Source organism: Lepisosteus platostomus, chromosome 24 (genome assembly GCF_059453375.1).
Source record: "Lepisosteus platostomus isolate fLepPlt1 chromosome 24, fLepPlt1.hap1, whole genome shotgun sequence".
NCBI lineage: Eukaryota > Metazoa > Chordata > Actinopteri > Semionotiformes > Lepisosteidae > Lepisosteus > Lepisosteus platostomus.
The window spans coordinates 18,150,246-18,172,431 of record NC_142634.1 but is presented as its reverse complement, the minus strand read 5'-3'; the positions used below and the strand labels follow the sequence as shown (position 1 = coordinate 18,172,431).

Sequence of the window (22,186 nt, the reverse complement as noted above, 5' to 3'; positions counted from 1 at the left end):
CAGCCAGCTCACTATTATCTTTCTTCCACATCCTGCCACCCGACCCGATCTGCAATCCTCTCAACTGTCTATAAGGCTGAATATATTGTTATATGTTATATGTCTCAAGTTGAATAAACTGATGCACACAAGAAACCCTTCCATATATTTCTTTAAAAGTTGTTAAAAAGTTAAAAAGACATAAAATTACCATTAGTGTCAATAAGATCTTCTATAAAAAATAATACCTTTTTGATTCATTCGATTCCATGCAAAAGGTCTCCCAGTTATTTGGATATTTGAGTGAAACCGAAGGATTTGCTGCTGTACATCAGTCAGAATTTCTGGGGATTTAAATTGAAACTCCGACCACCTTTGCATCGCCTCTTCTAGGAATCATAACATACTTAGTAACAGTTCTTTTCTTATCTTTTTTTAATTAACTGGCTGTTATTACAAAAAGTCAAATAACCCTTTTTTGAACACTGTATGATAAGATCTTGTTAACGTACTAGAAAACTATAGTTTATTCAAATACAGTTTTGGACTCAAGTCAGCTTAAAGTACAGTGCCTTGCGAAAGTATTCGGCCCCCTTGAACTTTTCAACCTTTTGCCACATTTCAGGCTTCAAACATAAAGATATAAATTTTTTATTTTATGTGAAGAATCACCAACAAGTGGGACACAATTGTGAAGTGGAACGAAATCTATTGGATTTTTGAAACTTTAACTAATAAAAAAAATGAAAAGTGGGGCGTGCAAAATTATTCGGCCCCCTTGCGTTAATACTTTGTAGAGCCACCTTTTGCTGCGATTACAGCTGCAAGTCGCTTGGGGTATGTCTCTATCAGTTTTGCACATCGAGAGACTGAAATTCTTGCCCATTCTTCCTTGCAAAACAGCTCGAGCTCAGTGAGGTTGGATGGAGAGCGTTTGTGAACAGCAGTTTTCAGCTCTTTCCACAGATTCTCGATTGGATTCAGGTCTGGACTTTGACTTGGCCATTCAAACACCTGGATACGTTTATTTGTGAACCATTCCTTTGTAGATTTTGCTGTATGTTTGGGATCATTGTCTTGTTGGAAGATAAATCTCTGTCCCAGTTTCAGGTCTTTTGCAGACTCCAACAGGTTTTCATCCAGAATGGTCCTGTATTTGGCTGCATCCATCTTCCCCTCAATTTTAACCATCTTCCCTGTCCCTGCTGAAGAAAAGCAGGCCCAAACCATGATGCTGCCACCACCATGTTTGACAGTGGGGATGGTGTGTTGAGGGTGATGAGCTGTGTTGCTTTTACGCCAAACATATCGTTTTGCATTGTGGCCAAAAAGTTCGATTTTGGTTTCATCTGACCAGAGCACCTTCTTCCACATGTTTGGGGTGTCTCCCAGGTGGCTTGTGGCAAACTTTAGACGAGACTTTTTATGGATATCTTTGAGAAATGGCTTTCTTCTTGCCACTCTTCCATAAAGGCCAGATTTGTGCAGTGTAAGACTGATTGTTGTCCTATGGACAGACTCTCCCACCTCAGCTGTAGTTCTCTGCAGTTCATCCAGAGTGATCATGGGCCTCTTGGCTGCATCTCTGATCAGTCTTCTCCTTGTCTGAGCTGAAAGTTTAGAGGGACGGCCAGGTCTTGGTAGATTTGCAGTGGTCTGATACTCCTTCCATTTCAAGATGATCGCTTGCACAGTGCTCCTTGGGATGTTTGAAGCTTGGGAAATCTTTTTGTATCCAAATCCGGCTTTAAACTTCTCCACAACAGTATTACGGACCTGCCTGGTGTGTTCCTTGGTCTTCATGATGCTCTCTGCGCTTTCAAAGAACCTTGAGACTATCACAGAGCAGGTGCATTTATACAGAGACTTGATTACACACAGGTGGATTCTATTTATCACCATCAGTCATTTAGGACAACATTGGATCATTCAGAGATCCTCGCTGAACTTCTGGAGTGAGTTTGCTGCACTGAAAGTAAAGGGGCCAAATAATTTTGCACGCCCCACTTTTCATTTTTTTATTAGTTAAAAAAGTTTCAAAAATCCAATAGATTTCGTTCCACTTCACAATTGTGTCCCACTTGTTGGTGATTCTTCACATAAAATAAAAAAATTATATCTTTATGTTTGAAGCCTGAAATGTGGCAAAAGGTTGAAAAGTTCAAGGGGGCCGAATACTTTCGCAAGGCACTGTACATTATTCAAGGCCCTTATGTTAAATCATTTTGGCCCCCCTTGATTGTACTCATTGTATAACTTAGTTCATTTTATCTTGTCTGGCTTATTGTTCCAGATCAAATTAAATATCTTTTGCTCTTGCAAGTTAAAAAAAAGCCTTCAGGTGGCGATGGGAGACACCTTAAAAGATATGTAAACTGGGGAATTATTAGTGAATTAAAATTATTGTACCGTAAAGTGTTAATTTTAAACATTTCCATGGTTTTAATATTTTGTCAGTTTTACTTGATTTAAAATCAATTTAAATCTTTAAAATTGTTTATTTCTAGCATATTTTCCAGAATAGAAATACCAAACATGTCCACTGGACCATTTGACCATTCTATTGGCAGATTGCACTGTAGTGAGAAGGACGATTTTGCTAAGGGACCAATTCGCAAAATAGTACATTTCTCATAATTTAGGTTTGAGACCTGACAAATCTGAGAAGCTGTTTAGGTCCACAGTTAAAACTAATAGTAAGGACAACTTAGGTTTAAGAAGAAAATTTGTAATGTCAGCTTACATAGCTACTGTTAAGTTAAGACTGTTTATTCCAAGACCTATTTGCTCATTAAGTGTAATTTGTATTGCCCAGCACCCAGAGGAAATCCATGCAAACACCAGGAGAATGAACAAGCTCCACAAAGACAGCCCCCGGAAATCAAGCCCAGGGCTCCAGCACTGCCAGGCAGCAACGCTCACCCCTGCGCCGCTGTGACAAGCCTAATTCTGGAAATGTAAATTGTTTAATCTAAAAGTCACACTAGCCTCCCTGGTTGTGAGTCCTCAATTTCGTAGGATTGAAATGGGGATTGCTAACTTCCTATTAAGGTTTTGATTAAGGTTGCAGCTACTTTATATTGGGATTAACGCTAGAACAGTAGTAGTAGGGGATTTCTGTTGGTGTTAAACAAAGGGCAGAAATCAATATCTAGCTCACCCAAAATGTCCAAGATAAAAAATAAAATAGTGAAGCAACAAAAAGTGCTTTAAGCACAGTGTCAGGTTTTCTTCAGACATCTTTTAAATGGTTCTTAATGTACTCTTAAAAAAGAGTAGTTTTTTCACAGCATTTATCAAAGTAACTTCCGGAAAAAGCAGTCATGGCATAATTGTCACGCCCTCTGCAGCCAGAGGGCGCTCCTTCTCTGTCCTGTCCCTAGTTTCCGGTCTGCTGTCCTTCCTGTCCCTCTCTTTCCCTTGGGCTATATATTTCCGGGTCTTGCACTCTGTCCTTGCTCAGCATTGACGTTCGGATGTCCTGAGACCTGCCTAGCACCAGGGCGCCCCACGTCCGCTCCCTGAGGGCATAGGTTTCTATACGGCATTCCTGAACTCTTTGCACTAATGAGCCTGGGCCTTTTTCCCGTCTCGCCGCTACGCATATGGGTCTTTTTCCGCTCTCCTGCTCCCCACGGTTAGTCCCTTTGGACGTCCGTGACAATAATGTGAGTATAACAGCTAAGAAGTGGACTTTTGTTTGCTTCCAGAATACTGCTTTAGTCCCATAGCAGAACAGCAGGTCCACTGCTGTAACGCGGGTGGTCTGTGCAAAGGAATGTGATCTACAGGCACAATTTAGTCATTTTGCTTGCAACAAGTGGTCTTAGCCAATTGTCTACACATACAAGTGCTGCACATGTCGAATCGTGTTGGCCAAGATAAAATTTTATAGATAAAATTGTTTTTGTACAAGCAGTATTAATAAATGAACACAAGGTGTCAGTATATGATTAGGAATTAGAAGATTTCTATTAAACTCAGACTTTCAGTAATTTTTACAGCTACGACATCATGAATTAAAAAATAAGTGGTGTTTTGGACTCTTTTGCAGACAGGAGCAAGGGATTGTGTTTGTTAGAATGAATCAATTAAGAAGTCAAGAGTCAGCTCACAGTTTTTAAATTCAAGCTAAATGTTAGCTTGCACTGCGTTAGGTCATGTGGCACTGACTCTAACTCTATTTCTGAACAGAGTTCCTGCCACAAACCTGAAAAACAGTAGGTGTCAGTGTCAAGAAACCGCTCCCTGCACCACGTTCAGCACCAAAGCTGATCATCACACTGTTTCCCAGTACACCCACTCACCACAACAACTCAGACAGGACAAGCTTCGAAGGGGATTGCAAGTTTTGTAAGGAGACAACTCTTTTCAACATAGTGATGAAAATCAAAGACACATATGAGTAATACTGCATGACCTGTTTTGGATTTATCTAAAAATTAGTGCTGTTGGAGTAGCCTTGTAACCATAAGAGTAGTTAAAGTGAAAGGTTGATGGTGTTCCTGCCAGTAGGGGGCAGAAGGGTGGGACGGGCGTCGGTGACCACAGTCACAGAGGAGGGCGTGCACTGCATCAGCATATCTGTTCAAGTGGCTTAGCACCAAAAAAGATTAATCATGAGGACAAAAATGTAAAACAAGTTGCAATTTGTGAGTTGTGTAGCTGTGCTCCTAAAAGTATAATAAGGGACACCCAAACTAGAGCCACAGTCAGGGATGATTCAAGAGCCATGCCACTACAGAGTGGTGCAGAAAGGGGCAATAGAACCCCAAGGGTGAACCCTTTCCCCAGATTCGAGGAACTGGTGCGAGATTACCGATATAAATGGTGTTGTCTCACACAGAAATACATAGTGAAGTAATGACTATATAAAAAACGTATTGAAGACGTTTGAGTAGGGAGCTGGCTGCAAAGGAACGGGTAAAGATCCATTCCCTGGTAAAAGGTAAAGAAATGAAAAGAAACACTACGTTATGGCTGTCTACAACTGAAACGTAGTGTTTCTTTTCTTTAGCGTTTAGCAGGAAATGAACCATTATCTGTTCCAATCAAAAATGTATTGCTTTTATCACCAGTATTCTTAATACAGCATGATTCATCATTTATATATTTGTGTGAGGGAATGTATGTATCTGGACAATCAATACGGTTGCTGTATTTATACGTTAAAATTAAAATCTTTCTTCTGACCATTCTGAGTTTTGCGGTGGACAGGATGATGTGTCACCATGGAAACTCACGTGGCGTCTACCTCAGAGGATGCTGGTCTGAAATAAAATGCAGAGATAAAACCCATGGGAAAGTAACCAATCACTTGCAAGGGCTGTGGCTGTGAGCCAATCGGAAGCTGGAGGGTGGGGTTCCCCGCGCACTGGGATTCGCAGCGCGCAGAGGCAGCGGGAGAGCAGAAAGGAGCTTCGCCGGAGACGGGCGGAACAGAGCGCCGAGCAGTAGCCAGAGACCCCGGGTGAGTGCGACCTGGCCGGTAGGACTGAGCTGTGGGCAGAGGGGAAGGGGCTGCTGTAAAGGCAGAACAAATGTATGTAGGAAACATGAAGAGGGTCGCTTGAACCATCTCCTACACTTTAACTGTAGTGTTCAGAGAATCGAATCGGGAGAAAAACTCTTTTATTAGAGCGAAGTTCAAAAACTTTGATTAAATTGGAACAATTTATTCGGTAGTACTTGTTTCCTCTGAAGTACTGTTTCTTCAGTAGAAGAAACTATTCTGCCTAACATCTGAGATTTAGTGATGCGCGTAAACAATCCTTAAACTAAGTTTCACCCCGCCATTATTTAGCTCCGGACTTCAGGTAAGAAATCCCGCTTTAATAAGACGCTGCATGGCGAAGCAGTAAATGTGTTGGTTGGCGATAACCACAGAGAGCTGATGTCCTCCAGTGTTAGAAGGAGCTCCGGTTTCCAGAAAGATCGGACGTCCAGGTCTGCCGGCTATGCTTGTCGTCTTATTGCCATGTTGTAATAGAGGCCTGCGATTGCAATATAAAGAGCTTAACATTAGACTACGGTAAGAAGAGGGACAGTCTCAGCCATTTTAAGCCATAATAAAGCTGTGTGACATGACTTCATTTAGTAACATTAACGAACATGGTGAGTTCCCATAGAGACCAGGCCAGCCTGTACACGCACATCTGGATACACTGTTCCCATAGAGACCAGGCCAGCCTGTACACGCACATCTGGATACACTGTTCCCGTAGAGACCAGGCCAGCCTGTACATGCACATCTGGATACACTGTTCCCATAGAGACCAGACCAGCCTGTACACGCACATCTGGATACACTGTTCCCATAGAGACCAGGCCAGCCAGTACACGCACATCTGGATACACTGTTCCCATAGAGACCAGGCCAGCCTGTACACGCACATCTGGATGCACTGTTCCCGGGAGACCAGGCCAGCCTGTACACGCACATCTGGATACACTGTTCCCATAGAGACCAGACCAGCCTGTACACGCACATCTGGATACACTGTTCCCATAGAGACCAGGCCAGCCTGTACACGCACATCTGGATACACTGTTCCCATAGAGACCAGGCCAGCCTGTACACGCACATCTGGATGCACTGTTCCCGGGAGACCAGGCCAGCCTGTGTAGACAGCTTGCAGAGACACATGGGCTCAACCATACGTTTGAGCTACATTAGAGTAGTCTAAAGAGCTGGGACTGTCATAATCTGTCTTTCAAGCTAGTTTAATGCAAGGTAATCACGTGCATGAGCATTCTGGTTAAATATCAGCCTGAGAGCTGCTTCACCCCCAGGCTAACAGCAGTTTGAAGCCATTTCCATGGAGTCTCTGTCTCACCGACGGGTGAACACATACTACCTGTCCTGGTTCATATTTGCTATTAGATTACAACTGTTAGCCAACATACCTTTCATTTACTGACACTAAATCCTAAAATAAGGCCTTTTTCAACACAATAATCTTGAAAGGAGCATGATACTGTACTTTTGATCATGTGAGCTTTTGTGCTGCGAGAGTGAGAAATCTTTTCTTATTGCAACAGGGCACCATGTCTGACAGGAAGGCCGTCATTAAAAATGCTGACATGTCTGAGGAGATGCAGCAGGATGCAGTGGAATGTGCCACTCAGGCCCTGGAGAAGTACAACATTGAGAAAGACATTGCTGCCTACATCAAAAAGGTGTGTGAATAAGAATGCAAAGCTTTCAGATGGGAGGAGCCCTTCTGTCCATGTAACCTGTTCAGTTGGGCTTCAAAGTTGGGATTGGGCTTCAAAGCATGGCTGGGAACATTTTCACACCCCGACAACTCTATTGTTAAACAAAATGCCTCCAGTACTTGGTTTTTAAATGCACTTCCAGGGTTTATGCCTGTGCCTATCAGCTCAGTTTTTCGCGCTTCATTCTGAAGAATTACTGTATTGACTGTCAATGACATAATTTTGAATACTTGTATCGGAATCCCTGGTAGTCTTCTGTTTACTTCCCATTAATCCTGCTCTGGACTGATTCCAGAGCATCAGTGACTATAATTGTGTACTTGCTAATACATTGTACAGTTAACATCCCTTGGTTTAAATGTTATTCTTTTAACTGTATATCCCAGCATTTTGTTTGTACCACATTGTTGGTAGGTGTCAATATAAACACTTGTCTTTCCTTAGAATGACAAAGACATGGTTGTCAGAATCTCATTTTCAGAAGAAGAAAGGTAGGAGCTACTCAGAGTTGTGTCCCAGGCTAACGCGTGGTGCTGTGGACGCTGCTGGAGACATTCTGATTTAGTATAAAACCTGTTTTGTTTGTTACACTGGGGTTCTCCACAATACTCAGTGGAGTCCTTGTTATCTTCCATCATGTACTGGAAAAAGAACTTGTTATTAAGTCGTTGAAAGAGAAGTAAACATTTTAGCCTTTCCACACTTCCTGCATTAATGTGCATCTCATGGTGATCTATAATTTTATTTAGTTTAATCAGTAACCACTGCCCCTTTAATTTGTTGACTTTATGCATAAAGTAGTACAAACGTTTTCATTTAATTAATTGATATAGTCACTTAATTGTTAAGCGCCTTGGGGCAACCTTGTTGTGAAAGGCGCCATATAAAAATGAATTGAATTGAAAAGTATCAAAGAAAAATTTGCAGTTGTGATAACTTTAGAAGAAAGAATGTGCCATGAAACAAACTGGTGAGTACAAAGTATAGCGGAACAGTGGAAAACAATGTACAATTTTCAGTACTTTAAACTTTACAGGTACAATAAAACTTAAAACTCCTCCTTTCCCACAAATCCAATTATTTTCTGTTTTTATTTTTAAGTAAAATGTCTGGATTTTTTTTCACTTTGACATTATAGTGTACTTTGTGTTGATGAGTGGCAAATATACTCAGTTAAATCATGGTTCCATGCTGTAATCCTATAAAATGTGAAAAAGTCCAATGGGGTGAAGACCTTTCATAGGCACTGTATTTGGCTTATCTTTTTTATCCAAAACAACTTTATTTGTACCTTATATAACTTATGTAGCTTATATAACAAGGTATTTTACCATTACAATGTCTGTAAAATACCTTGCTCAAGGCTACAATAGCAGTTCTCCACCTGGGTTTTGAACCTACCACCTTCCAGTTCCAAATACAGAGCCCTAATCACTCTTACACATCACTGCTATCAAATAATCTATTTATTTGCCTTATTGCCTCAGTTGATATTTCATGTGCTCGTAGTATGATACAGCAGTCATATTTCCTGGGATCATAAAGAGTTTCTAGACAATTAAACTTTGACACCCTGTGGATCACATAGACAACCCTCACATGCAGCCAGCACTGACACTTCCCTAGTACTTTCATGATGTGCTTTTCAAAAATCGCTTTCAAGCAATCATGTTCCTGATGTTCAAGCTTCTTAGTCTGGTGCAATTATATAAGCAGGCTGCGGTCACCCTACAGCTGGACACGATAAAACAGCTCCAGATTGTTGGGATGTTGTCTGTACATCTCCTCACGAAGTCAGTTTTAATTTTTACACTACTCCTTCCTTTTTAGACTTCATCCAGTCTCTATTTTTGCTTCTGTTTTTTCAGGAATTTGACAAAAAGTACAACCCTACTTGGCACTGTATCGTGGGAAGGAATTTTGGCAGTTACGTCACTCATGAGACCAAGCATTTCATCTACTTCTACCTGGGACAAGTGGCTATTCTTCTCTTCAAGTCTGGATAAGAAGACCAGTTCACATTCACACATGATTCCAAAGTCAATCAATTCCATTCATCAGACAACAGACTGATCTGTGGAGCTCAAGCTCTACAGGAATTCATTGTCCTTACTGCAAGGACCTGGAATTTCTGTGCTGCTTTACTTGTTTCTTTACTGGTAGAAATGTTCATGTATCAAATACTTGTATTTATTTTTGTTCATTTTCTATACAGCAAAGAAAACAGGCAACTCTAAATAAAACTTTTTTTAGAAAGTCATGTCTGTATGTGCATTAGTTTACCAAGTACATCCAGGACAGCTCGGCTGGAACTGGCACACTCACACCCTAGATATGTGTGCCCTGACCAGTTCTGAGTATTTAGTTGTTCAGCCTGGTATTGTGAAATAAGCAGTTGTATTTGTGAATTAATATACATCAAGTAATTGCTACTGAACGAACTCCCAAAAATATATTTAACACATGAGTTCAGTTTAATCTTTTGCAGCTGGTTGTTAGAATGCTAGTATTCGTACATTCCCATCTCTTATGAGGTTTACTTCCCTTTCTCAACAACTGAAACCTCAGATATGTTATCTTGAAACCAAACCCTTGTCATGGATGCAGGCATCTGTAATGGGAACAGAATGCACATCCAAAAAACAAGCCCTTTGTTATTAAAGAACTGGTTGACGTTTCCCTTTAGAAATGTCTGTCACCTCAACTGGGTCTGGAAACCTGATGCTCCCTCATGAGAGATTTCATTGTGTGTAGTAGCTATAGTAACCTTTGGCAGCTACATTTAAACAGGTTTATAAAATAACATTTTTAAACTTTATGCACATGAAATCGTAGTTATCAAGTTGCCTGCTAATTACCCTAGTGTGCTTTAAATACCAATTTATATATTCTGAATAGATTTTCTCTGACATTTCACAAATATTAGCAAAATCCACTCATTTTCTAATCACTTCATCCAGTACAGGGTCACGGAGGCTTTGGAACCTATTGCAATCAAGCAACATCCTGAACAAGCAGCCATCTACAACCTGGGCAGGACACTTAAGTTGAACCTATCTAGTTTTGAAATGTTATTCATTACTACCCATATATTGTCCCCATTTAATAACGTTGGTTATTTCAAAGTGGACATACAAGTGGGTGGACAGGTGGAGTGGTGGCACTGTGGCTAAGGATCTGTGCCTGTGGCCAGAAGGTTGCTGGTTCAAATCCTGTGGTGGGCAGAGGAATCCTACTCTGTTGGACCCCTGAGCAAGGCCCTTAACCCCAGCTGCCCCAGGGGTGCCATATAAATCGCTGACCCTGTGCTCTGACCCCAAGCTTCTCTCCCTGTCTGTATGCCTGTGTCTCATGGAGAGCAAGCTGGGGTATGCAAAAAGACTAATTCCTAATGCAAGAAATTATATATGACCAATAAAGTGATCTGATCATACTTATACAGTATTATACCACAATAGATGCATTAGCTCTTACAAAGAGAATCTTTCAGAAAACTTTATTAAAACGTGTTTACATTTTTTTATACATTCATCAAATACACAAGAGTGTTAATATTAACATTGAACCCTACAAAGATACAGTGGGAAGACACAATCTGATTTAACATATAAATTAAGTATCACATCAAATTCAAAACAACATTTTATCAAACCCAAGTGTGACAAAATAAGGTAGTTTTTAACTGTAGTTCACACCCTGGCCACAGTTTTGGTCAGTCTGTGCCAAGAGCCAGATTTCTGCTGAGGGCAGGAGAGTCAACTGTCTCTCACACTAATACTAGGTTGAGGCACTGTGGAAAGTAAAGACTCGCTTAGAGTCTCTACCTTATAGTTTGAACCCAGAGTGAATGGCTACCACTCCACCTGTCAAGTTGTGAAACTGGACCTTGTAGAAGCCAGCATCTTCAATCAGGGCCTTGAATTCCTCCTGGAAAATGAAAGCCTGAGATCACTCACAGGCCAGCATCACAATGCACCAGAGAAAGGCAAGTGCACACAACAAGAGTCTACTGATGTACTGTATTTTTAAAACTTAATTGTACTGTATTGCATCCAATACAATACAGTTCTGTGGTTAATTGACACATCAATCAAATAAATCAATAAACTAAACAAATATTTTAATTGAGTGACAGGTCCATTAAAAGGACTTTTTGTTCCTTAGAACATTACATCTTGCGAGCATTTAGGTGGGAAGCTGAAAAGGAAAAGCGAATTCAATTCCACACTGAAAACTAGTGAAGAATGTCTGTGTAGCCTTCAGGCATGATGAGAGAAAAATGAAGGGGTAGGAAGGAGCCATCAGGTGTCACTGAAATACACCTGCAGCAGCTATATTACCCAGCAACTCACAAGTGCCAACTCATGAAGTGAGCCTGGTCAGTACCTGGATGGGAGACCCCTGGGAAAACTAAGGTTGTTGCTGCAAGAGGTGTTAGTGGGCCCATTAGAGGGTGCTCACCCTGCAGTCTCTGGGTCCTAATGTCCCACTATAGTGACGGGGACACTATATTGCAAAAAAAGCACCATCTTTCAGATGCAGCATAAAACTGCGGTCCTGACTCTGTGGTCATTAAAAATCCCCAGATGTTTCTTGAAGAGTAGTGGTGTTAACCTGAGTGTTCTGGCCACTTTTCCCCCTGGTCTTTATCAATCATGGCCTCCTAATAATCCCCATCTCTGATTTGCCTTCATGCTTCTTCACTCTGCTCCTCCCTGCTGATAGCTCATGTGTGGCGAGTATACTGGCGCATCATCCAGGTGGGGCTGCACACTGGTGAAGGAGGTAGTGTTTCATTACTCAGACACGTATAACTTGAATAAAATTAACTGCACCTGGTCTGGGAATCGTCGGATGCTCTCCACCAGGTACTGATATGACTTCCAGTCCCCGGCAATCACTTCTCCCAGCACTGGGATCAGCTGGAAGCTGTAGGTATCATAGAGTCTGCAGATATTAGAGCAGAGGGTTTGGCCTGTTACTACAAAGCATGTAGCATAGCCACACCACGCAACATAATTACAAAATAATCCAGGTTTTTAGCAGTAAGGCTAATTAACCCGTGTCTACACAATGACAGGAAGTGTGCAAAAAGCTGATTTTTCTGATGTTGCATAACCATTGGAATGAAACTGCACATACTTTGTAAACCACTGCTGTGCAGTATCACTCATTCCTCTCATCACTGTCAGTTACCGTCACCTTTTTAATCTTTTTTATCTAATCCCGCTCTCTCACCTGGACAGCAAAGGGTTGGAGACTCGACTGAACTCCAGACACAGGAAACGCCCCCCTGGCTTCAGGACCCGGTGTGCCTCTTGGAGCGCCTGCCAGAAAAGAACAACAGACATCAGGCACAGCAGAGGCTACTGTAGGACAACAGGAAAGTTGCAAATGATGGGAGGTCATTTGGGATCCTCACCACTCAAACAAAACATCCCAATATAATACAGCACTTACAATCTCACTACACAATTATGAAACACACGACAAACAGAAAATTCCCTGCAGCTTGTCAGGTGCTGTCGACTGCTCTGGTTACACAACATCACTATTAAAATACCATTAAATCACACAAGGTTTTATAAGCTTCCAGTTATGCCACAGCTGTTAGTTCAATTCCTTATTTTAAATGAGTGGACTATTACTGTAACTGTAATCACTTTTCCTTCCAGTTAGAAGCCTGACTTTAGTGCTCAGGTTAATCAGAGGGGTGGCCATCTACAAGAGAATGGCAGTGAAGTGGTACAAAGACAAATGCTCTGCCCTTGGGATTTCACCTGCTCGATGTGCGTGACGTTGCGAATCCCGAAAGCAATGGAGTAAATGTCAAAACTGTCATCGTCAAACGGCAGTTCCTCTGCATTGCCTACCACCCAGGACAGGCCTGCATACAGACAAAAGACTCGCTCAGCTCTGGTTCTGTTCCCTGTCTGGCCCAGTCTGGTCAGAAGCAAGAACCGTCCCGAGCGCTCACTGTGCGCTGCTGTCGCCTCCTCATGTACACCAGGGATTTTCAACCATTTCTGACTGGTGGAAAAGAAAATAACCCCCCATTCGAATATAAAATCAAAATGAAGTCTACTATAAATAAAGCCATTTTTGTAAAATGAATTATATGAAAAGAAGACTTACATATCAACAGACCGCGTGTTCTGTACTATGAAACGGTTTTGATTATGCACACTACAGGAACAAATGGACAGTCAGTGAGGACCTTCAACAGCTACTGGACTCCATGTTCAAAATCTTCTCCTCTGCATAACAGAAACCAGCTGCTTCACTGAGGAATCTGCCACTTTTGTTCTCCCTTGTTAAATATAAAACTTTAAAGCAATGACCTTCAAATACAATATGTAATACCTGTTCTTTCAGTGTAGTGCTTTGCGTTTTTAGAAAGGTACTCTTAAATAAAATTCCATTATAATCTTTTGCCCAACGAGAGAGCACTGTGCCCATACAATGAGAACTTTACCTGTGCTGAACCCCAGATCAACTGCACGCTGTCTCCCCACTTTAAGCATCTGCTTATTGATGTCACACACCACTGCCAAAGCCCCATCACCGGTCCCTAATCGGCCAGTCTGATAGCTAGCGGAGATCTGTTGCCAGGAGGGAGTTTGGTGAGAAGGAGCTGCACGCCAGGCTCGCCGCGCCTCTTGAGAGCGCACATATTCCAGGAACCGGAATGAGATGTCACCTGAAGAGAGGCCAGTACAAGCAGGTCAAGACCCTGTGAGACTGACACTGAGCAAGCTGATGTCTCAGTCCGGCCAATATGCATGTACAACTGTCTACATCTACCTTTCTTTGTGTATACCTGTCTCTGTGCCTCCATGCCTGTGCCGTGAGCTTTTAGGGGGATTCTAATTAAGAGCTGTTCAGCTTCTCCATCAGAAAAGCTCTGGCCCTGCAGTTGCTCTCATACTGAGCAGGATCTCTCTTACAACAACACCTCATCAGCAGGTAAAACATACCAGTCTCACCAACTCACCTTCCCACTTAGCAGGGGAACAATCCTGCAATTGAATTCCACTTCACAAGTGACCCCTCCGTGATCCCTGGGCATCTGCCTGTGTTTCAGCACACCTGTGAGGCTCACCTGTGCCACCAGCAGTGTCCAGCAGCCGTGTCCCAGGACTGGGGTTCATCACATGAAGAAGGGCATCCTTCCAGAGCCGGTGAACCCCCAGGCTCATCGCATCATTCATCACGTCATACTTCTGCGCCACACTTTCGAACACCTGGTACACTAGGAGACCGGGAACACACCGGCTGTCATGGACAACGACAGCATTAACCAACCCCACAGGCATCTTGCTAAATACGGCTACATTATGAAGGACCTCTTTCAAATTCGTTTGTTTACCTGGACTCTGTAAAAACAACGACAGGCAGCGCTGGGATGATCAAAACGTATCCTCAGCTGAATGATACAATCGGAGGCAGCCCGTTCTTGTGATAGTGTGGAAATTGCTAAATAAATCCTAAGCCTAGCAATTAATTTTATATTTAGAACTCCATAAATATAAAACTATTAGCCGGTTTGCAGAAGAAACACAGTACTTTAAAGGTTAAAAGCAACATCTTACTTAACTATTGAATATTCTGAAAACTAAACTGGGTAGCTGCCTCAGGATGCGTAGGCTGCAAAGGAACAAATAATAGGTTTATTCCGTGCTGAAAAGAAAAGAAAGGAAACAACGTTTCGGCTGTGGAGCCCAAACCTTATTTTTTCTTTCTTCTCTTTTCAGCACGAAATAAACATTACTTATTCTGAAACCTCACCTCTCTCAGCTTTCTCCTCCTCCGACACCGTCTCGAACCCAAAGTGTGTGCTTCTCTCTTCCGACCCGGATTTGTAGCGCCTCCAGGACACGGCGGACCAGGCTGATTCCCTAACATCCACTACGGGGATCCGACACTTGGACCCAGAAAAGAAAAAAGTCCAATAAACGGAAAAACCCCGAGAGCAACTGCTTCTGATGGAAGCCGCCATCTTACTATGTCCTCTGAACTTCCTTGTCACATGACAAGGGCCAGTTCTGGCTTCATAAAACTGCGACACGCCCACAATGCCATCTTCTGCAGTTTTTTCCCCACTTCTCACTCACGACACGTAAGGCCATTTTCATATCAAACTGGATAGGAACGCACAAATCACAGCAGCGCGTACAAATCGTATCTCTTTGATAGAGGGATGTCCAGATGTTTTGCTTTTTACAAAAAATCATTTTTGTAGCAGAGCTGCTAAGAGTGTAACACAAGCAGTTACATTTTATATATAGATGTTTCTTTTTCTGTTTAAAACTGTTTTACAGAAATTTCCCATGCACTGCTCAAAGACAATACTTTCATATGGGGATTGTGTGCTCCCTATACTGCACAGGAGGCTCTCATCCAAAGGACTGTGGTAGTCAGGTGTCTGCCTCCCAGCCACCCCAGCAGCCACTAAAACCCACTGGCCTTCTCTTGCTTTGGGCCTGATGATTCACTGATACTTGACTGGATGTGATCAAGGTGGTTCTCTGGACTCAGCCCATCCGGGCCTGCACAGGTAAAGAGTCATGACTCGCAACACATTAGAGGTGAGAAAATATTACAATTTTATTTGAACAAAACAGTGGTGCATCCTTCTCCTCCCACCCCACCTGGCCGCTTGCCCCGTGCTGGCTGATGCAGGAACGGGCCGTGGCCCCCCTCACCTGGCCATGTCAATGAGGCTCTGCAGGGAGGTGGGCACCCAGGTCTTCTCCCCCTGCACGAACACCACGCCACGGTCGATGTAGATGACAATGCGCCCGAAAGTGTACAGCTGCTTGCCCTCGTGGCGCTTCCCCACCAGGGGCATAAAGACGATGTTGTGCTCCTCGGCTTTGGCCTGGATTAGGTCCTTGAAGTTGGTTGGCACGGCCGCGGCCCCGATGCCCCTCTGCGCCACGCTCTCCGCCTCCCGGCGCTCCTGCAGCGCCTCGTACTGGAAGTCCTTGCGGCGCTCAGTGTGTGTCAGGTACGCGATGTTCTCCCTGGCCCCAGGTTGCTGGTACACACCTGGAGAGAGCGGGGCCGCGAGGGACAGAGATGAGCAGGAGCGGTTCGAGGACTATCCAGTTTGTACTCTCGAATGGAAGCTCATATAAGGATATTACACAACTTACAAACTGAAAACTTAAAGGAAAAAATATACAATGAACTTCTATAAACAACACTTTTGCTAAAGGCAGTCTATACAAGAGAGCCACACGTTCTGAAATCTCTTATGTTCACCTTTCGAAGAGGCAGTTAATAAAACTACAGTTCCTGCAGTCTACATCTGAAGAGGCTCCTATATGGATGTTCTCTCTACTGTTATAAAATTCTGGTTAGTCGACGCTTACCAATGCCAGAGGAAACTGCGCGGTTCATGATGTCCAGCGCCTCGTTGAACTTCTCCTTGATGACTGGTTGTGCAAGAACAGCGTCGGAAAAGACAGACTTCCAGCCCAGGTACCAGCGTGTGATCTCCTCGTAGTTCGGACTGTTACTGAGCCAGGAGCACAGCACCTGCCAACACAGACTCGGTCTACTGCTCTGTCTCTGCAAAGAGGCCCTGCGGAGCATCACAGACCGTCTACAGCCAAGCTACCGAACCTTCACTGGACACCCACCGAAAATACGAAAAATAAACCAACCACTCGTAATGTGCCATTATTTAGACTTTTACGCATCAGGGAAACTATAAAAAGGCAATCAGGACTGTAAGATATACCTTTAAAGGTATAGGATTTAAATCAAGGGATGTGGTGCTGAAATAACACAGTGCACTGGTAAAAACTTTAGAATATTGTGACAATCTTGGTCTCCACAATTCCTGCTCTAGAAGAGTATCCAGATATGCTTTCATGTTTGAGAAAGGACTGTCCTACACTAGCAGGCTATAGAAACTGAATCTCTGTTGAGTCCACCCACTGAGTCAACCCAGTAATGAGCTTCAGGAACAAGAGTGAGAGACAAACCCAGGGCTACAAGTGGAAACCCACACTGACCTGTAGCCACTTGGGGAAGAAGTGCTTGTCCAGCAGGCTGACCAGGCAGGACAGCGACAGCATTCCCTCCCAGTCCAGTACCCAGTACAGGGGGTCCATGAGCTGCTGGTGGGGGTTCACGACCAGTTCGCTGAGACAGAGTGCTGAGATAGCAGGGGGCAGGGGGAAAGAGAGGAGAATAAAGAGAGTGACACACAAAAAACGATGCAAACTCCACGAGACAGATACCAGAGTGGAGCGGTGAGTGCGAGAGGGACGACTGGAGAGACAGAAAGCAGGAAGGGAAAAATGGTAAGAGAATCAAACTAAAGCAATGAAGAGGGCAGGGAGGAGCTCTGGGGCAGGGACAGGCGGAATAAGAGAAGAGGGACGGGGGACTCACCCAGTTTGGGGACGATGTTCTTCACCATGAAGGCCTCCCAGGCGCCTGGCGTGAAGACGTCCTTCCAGGGCTGCAGGATGAGGCGGGCAGATCCGTCGCTGGGGTGCCAGCGCTGCAGGGCGCTCGCCAGCTTGCTTCGGATTGGGGGGTACAGAGGCTCCAAGCGCCCCTGCAGGAGGGGCAGCCAGGGGTGCAGCCAGGAGTGGATGGGCACCGTGTCTGTCAGTGGGTTCCAGCTCTCCACCTAGAGACAGAGCCCAGGGTGGCAGCTGAGTTTCAAACCACTGTGCTTGTGCCAACGCAGCCAGTGTCAAAGACAGGCAGTGTCATCGGCCTCAAGGCGAAACAGCCACTGTGTCAGTGTTAGTGGACTGCTGCCAGCATCGGTACGTCAATGTATTCATTTCACTGTGCTGGTGTCAGGGAGCTGCCTCACCTCCCTCTGCAGCTTGGGGAAGATGAGCGTCTCCAGGATGTTGTCCAGGATCCAGATGGGCAGTAGAGGTGCCCAGCTATCCAAAAAGTCCACCATGGGGCCGACGTTACGGGGCTGCCACTGTGACACAGCACTGCGCACCAGGGGCACCCACACCTCCCACAGCAACCTGCAGACACGGAATCCGGGATGTTGTACACACACACTGACCAGAATCTCAAATATTGCACCCTATCCCCAAGACTGCTGCCCACCGCCAGAGTTCTCACCTGTGGTAGGGGTCCATGAGCTGGTTATCTGCTCGGCTGTGGGGCAGCTGTCCTGACTCCAACACTGCCCTCCAGCGGCCAACCTCCTCCAGCCCCCGTGTCCCATCCTACAGGGACAGAAAGGGTTAACAGCATGTGTGTGTGAAATGAGCCCACAGAAGAGTCCATCAGAGCACAGCACTCGGGTGTGTCACTGTCAGAGGGCACAGAGCTCCGGTGTGTCACTGCCAGAGGGCACAGTACTGAGGTACCTTGAGGGGGTCCCAGCCACGTAATTCCTCCCTGAGCAGGGGATGGACCACGGCAGCAGCGAGGTCAGCGAGGCCGAGCATCTTGTACTCCTGATAGTAGTCGGACTGCAGCTTCTCGAAGATATGCGCACACTCCTCCAGCGTGAGCGGCCCATCCTGGCCCTGGCCCTCCTCGCTTTTCTCAACCAGCTCGAGCACGTGCTCCAGCCGCCCCAGGGCAACACGCTCCTGCTTCAGTGTCTCCTCTAGGGCGGCGCTCTCATGAGACAGAGACACCACCATGTCCCGCTCGTGCTGAAGCCTTCGTGCGCTCTGAGAGAGAGTGAGAACTTCAACACAGCTGTCTGCTGCCTGTGCGCAGTCCTCGTCAGCCACTACCACTACACTGCATGATACAGCATGCTGGCTGGCTGAGGCACATGTTTCACACAAGTGATTACATAGCCTAAGGGCGGAGAGAGAGGGTAGTTCCAGCTACAGGGACAAGGCGGGACGCAGAGGGTAGTTGCAGTGAAAGGCATGAAGAAAGAGGGCGTTACAGACATATGGACTGACCTGTAGAATATCCTGCTCCGTGAGGTCAATCAGCAGCTGCAAGTTGTGCTCCAGCTCAGGAAGTGCGAAGCCAGGACTCCGCTGGTCCTTGGGGGCGGCACCAAGGGACGGCTCCTCTGGAACACTGTGCTTCTGGCTCATCTGACTGTAGCTGTAATAGACCTTCTGCTCACGGCCTGTCATATCAATCACCTGCAACACAGCCCAGGGGACAGACTGATACACTTTCAAGACACAGCAGAAAACTGTAAAGAATACTTTAATTTATTTTAGATAATTTGTCATAGACCTATGCTATAACTTACCTCAAAACTAGACTAGATAACTATGACTACATAACTCAGCATAATGGTGATAATTCCAGAACACTAGCAAAGAATACTGCTCTTGTATCTGGTGTGATACAACACGCAATCGAAACACTAGATTAAACGCAGTGTCTATATCTCCCTGCACACCTTGACCTGGGCCAGCTCCGCAGGGGGCGCAGTCATGCTCTTGCCCACAGCCTGCCCCCGGGCCTTCAGCTCGTCCACCGTTCGGTACGAGTATTTGGGCTTCTTCTTCCCAGCCCCTGGGTCTCTGCGCCACTGGCCCAGCTCCCGCTGGAAGTCCTGCGGGAAGAGAGGAGATTCTGAACGGGCAGCTGGGCTCCCTGCCTGGCCAGCGGGGGAGAAGTGAGAGGCAGCGGCTCTCGGGCGAACGTGAGACTGGAGTTTCACACGTGACTCAGAAGGGCAGACAGCAACGGGAATTTATTCCACACCTCAGTTAAAGCTGCTGCACAAATGTAAAGATGCAAACCAGCAAGACACAACACATGAATGAAAAAAATGAATAAATGTGCTGTGGCTTTGTACATTTGTATGAATGTGATTCAGCAGAACTAAAAGTGCAGCAAACACCTTTAAAAAAGGACCTGAGCGCTGGCTGCCTTTTACCAGAAAGGAGTAAAAGCTTCACAGAGGTAATCCCGAGGCACACAACCAGAGACTGTTGGGTGCACATTAACAGGCCAGATCCGGAGCCCCACTCACCTTTTCCTCCTCTTCCTCAGAATCCACGATGGGGAAGTCCTGCAGGGACTGCTGGGTCCTCTCTGTGCCATAAGCTCCCACTGCCCCCTTGCCCTTGCGCACCTTAGCCTCAATGGGGTTCACAATACCTGGGCAAAGACATAGCATCTGGCACTGAGGAGCAGCACTGGCAAAAAAAACTCAGTAATGACAGACAGCAATGGGCACACAGTCACACTGTCAGGACACTGAAACAAGCACACAGATCCCACAGATCTCTCATCATTACCCTGTGCATTCTTGCCCAGCCCTTTGCCTGGCACGTAGCCCATCTTCTGCAGCAGTTTCTGCCCAATTCCACGGGTGTGTTTCTCCCAGGTGCCCAGGTCCTGCCCACCACGAGTGCCACTGCCAAATGCCCTCTGGGAGCTCTTAAAGTTCCCCCCCTGGTGTGCAAACAGAGAGAAGGCAGACACACAGGGGAAACAGAACCACGTCAGTGTGCTGTATTACCCCGGTGGCAACAGCCCACTCTGTATGCATAGCTGTACCTGCAGCAGGTGCGAAGAATGAGTAAGGGACAGAGAAAAGAAAACTCCAGCCACCGGAGCACAAGCAACTGAACTGAAGGCCATATTGTGAAGAGAGGACACTGCAGCGAGCCGTCAGGCAGGATTTACAGAAGAAACGGGAGGTTCTTCCCCCCCAACCCCTGACCTCAACCCTTTCTCACCGTCTGCAGCCTTCTGGGCGCTGACTCCCGGGGGGGAGCCTGGGGAGGGTCTGCCTCTGGTTCTGAGTCGTCAGATCCCTCCTGTTCTCTCTCCTCGGCCGCGCTCTTCCGGAGCCCCGCGCTCACGAAGCTGACAGGTGCAGTGTAGTCCCTGGACCTGGACACAGAGGAAACCATGTAGGAAACTGCCCCAGATATAAAACATAATACCCACTTTAATAAGGCTGTGAGATTTTCCTGAAGCAATGAGTTACATTTTAATAATCCCCCTCTCTGAACTGGCTTCATCACGCTGCTCTCCTCCCCACTGAGAGCTGCTGTGTGGTGAGCAGACTGGTGCAGCCTCCAGGTGAGGCTGCACACTGCTGGTGGTGGAGGAGGTGAAGAGCTTTGAGTGTAGTGTCCAGAAAAGGACTATAGAAGAGTAAGAATTATTATTACTCTACAATACAGAGGATACTTAAGGTTTTTATTTTTTTTATGATCTGAATGCACTACAGCCCTCGGGTTTGCACTGAATTCACAAACTCCACTCTCTTACACTGACACCCAGATTCAAGCAAACTGGCAGACAGGGGCACGGCGCACCTCTTCCCACCAAAGCTGGGTCGCTCGTCATCGGAGTCGCGCTCGGCCCACACGCCGTATGTCGCCTCCTCTTTGGTCTGGCGGTGCCGGCGCCGGTCGGGGTTGAACTCGTTCTCTAAGTCCCAATCCGTCACCTCGAAGCGCTCGACCTCCACACCCTCCTCCTCCTCCTCGCCCCCCCTCCCGTACAGGTGGGACAGAGACATCCTCTGGGCGGCGCTCGGACTGGCACACTGCGGTCTGCAAGGGAAGGCAGGACCGTGAATGTATTTTTGCTGCTTATAGAAAGATATCTTCACCGTGATAGGAGATCGTTAAAGGATATCCTGTCAGATATTCTGGGATTTAACAGGCACCGAGAATCCAGATCGGGCAAAAAAAAATCGTGTCCCGACCAGGGGCGCCCAGCGCATCCGGCACGTCACAGCTCATTTTCAAAATAAATTAACCAGCCGGCAAGTAAGGCGTTTCCCGATTAGGAGACAGAAAACTGGACTCGTTTACCTCGATGGATGACGATTAAACACTCAGCAAACACCAACCTGCTTCCCTGCCGAGTATTTTCGTGGGGAAATTGCCGGACTTCGCTCGAAAACTAAATCTCGCCTTAACCCGAGAAGCGTAAACAGAGCGACTTCCCTCCACTTCCTGAGAGTGCACAGTCTACACCTGTCCCCTGGAAACGTAGACTAAAATTGTCTAGAAAAATAGTCGCCGAATCTGTGCATATACAA

At 45.5% G+C, this 22,186-nt stretch overlaps 3 protein-coding genes across 5 annotated transcripts; 1 reads left to right on the top strand and 2 right to left on the bottom strand.

The window, feature by feature from the left end:
• The first annotated feature begins 5,300 nt into the window (after positions 1-5,300).
• Positions 5,301-9,453, top strand: LOC148641857 (dynein light chain 1, cytoplasmic). Its single transcript, XM_088618215.1, has 3 exons — positions 5,301-5,449; positions 7,021-7,158; positions 9,066-9,453. The coding sequence occupies exons 2-3, from the start codon at positions 7,027-7,029 to the stop codon at positions 9,201-9,203; spliced, it is 270 nt and encodes an 89-aa protein (XP_088474341.1). The 5' UTR covers positions 5,301-5,449; positions 7,021-7,026; the 3' UTR covers positions 9,204-9,453.
• Positions 9,454-10,678: 1,225 nt separating this feature from the next.
• On the bottom strand, positions 10,679-15,229 carry coq5 (coenzyme Q5, methyltransferase). Of its 2 annotated transcripts, none has more exons than XM_088618202.1 (7): positions 14,986-15,229; positions 14,300-14,449; positions 13,673-13,897; positions 12,978-13,084; positions 12,436-12,524; positions 12,033-12,126; positions 10,679-11,124 (listed from the first exon to the last, which is right to left on the bottom strand). In XM_088618202.1, exons 1-7 carry the CDS (start codon positions 15,194-15,196, stop codon positions 11,023-11,025), a joined length of 978 nt encoding a protein of 325 aa, XP_088474328.1. In that variant the 5' UTR covers positions 15,197-15,229; the 3' UTR covers positions 10,679-11,022. The 2 variants fall into 2 exon arrangements, with proteins under 2 accessions (XP_088474328.1, XP_088474327.1); XM_088618201.1 differs by having other exon boundaries at positions 12,033-12,144; positions 14,986-15,228.
• A 550-nt stretch (positions 15,230-15,779) lies between these two features.
• On the bottom strand, positions 15,780-22,111 carry tfip11 (tuftelin interacting protein 11). Of its 2 annotated transcripts, none has more exons than XM_088618192.1 (14): positions 21,957-22,111; positions 21,453-21,692; positions 20,865-21,021; positions 20,421-20,577; positions 20,153-20,280; positions 19,574-19,729; positions 19,116-19,307; positions 18,561-18,872; positions 18,310-18,416; positions 18,041-18,209; positions 17,605-17,848; positions 17,223-17,365; positions 16,575-16,740; positions 15,780-16,248 (listed from the first exon to the last, which is right to left on the bottom strand). In XM_088618192.1, exons 2-14 carry the CDS (start codon positions 21,656-21,658, stop codon positions 15,899-15,901), a joined length of 2,487 nt encoding a protein of 828 aa, XP_088474318.1. In that variant the 5' UTR covers positions 21,659-21,692; positions 21,957-22,111; the 3' UTR covers positions 15,780-15,898. The 2 variants fall into 2 exon arrangements, with proteins under 2 accessions (XP_088474318.1, XP_088474317.1); XM_088618191.1 differs by having other exon boundaries at positions 21,995-22,111.
• Between the last annotated feature and the right edge of the window lie 75 nt (positions 22,112-22,186).

Bases quoted from the DNA above. Each gene is read 5' to 3' on its own strand.
- tfip11 (XM_088618192.1), bottom strand. From the start codon at position 21,658: ATGTCTCTGTCCCACCTGTACGGGAGGGGGGGCGAGGAGGAGGAGGAG. The intron at 20,578-20,864 runs GTGAGAAAGGGT...TTTGCACACCAG, and splicing joins CGCCCAGAAGGCTGCAGACG to GGGGGGAACTTTAAGAGCTC. The intron at 16,741-17,222 runs GTCAGTGTGGGT...CTGTGTTGGCAG, and splicing joins TCTTCCCCAAGTGGCTACAG to GTGCTGTGCTCCTGGCTCAG.
- coq5 (XM_088618201.1), bottom strand. From the start codon at position 15,196: ATGGCGGCTTCCATCAGAAGCAGTTGCTCTCGGGGTTTTTCCGTTTAT. The intron at 14,450-14,985 runs GTGAGGTTTCAG...CCGGTCTCCTAG, and splicing joins GGAGGAGAAAGCTGAGAGAG to TGTACCAGGTGTTCGAAAGT. The intron at 12,525-12,977 runs GTGAAATCCCAA...CTTTTCTGGCAG, and splicing joins ACGTCACGCACATCGAGCAG to GCGCTCCAAGAGGCACACCG.
- LOC148641857 (XM_088618215.1), top strand. From the start codon at position 7,027: ATGTCTGACAGGAAGGCCGTCATTAAAAATGCTGACATGTCTGAGGAG. The intron at 7,159-9,065 runs GTGTGTGAATAA...CTGTTTTTTCAG, and splicing joins TTGCTGCCTACATCAAAAAG to GAATTTGACAAAAAGTACAA.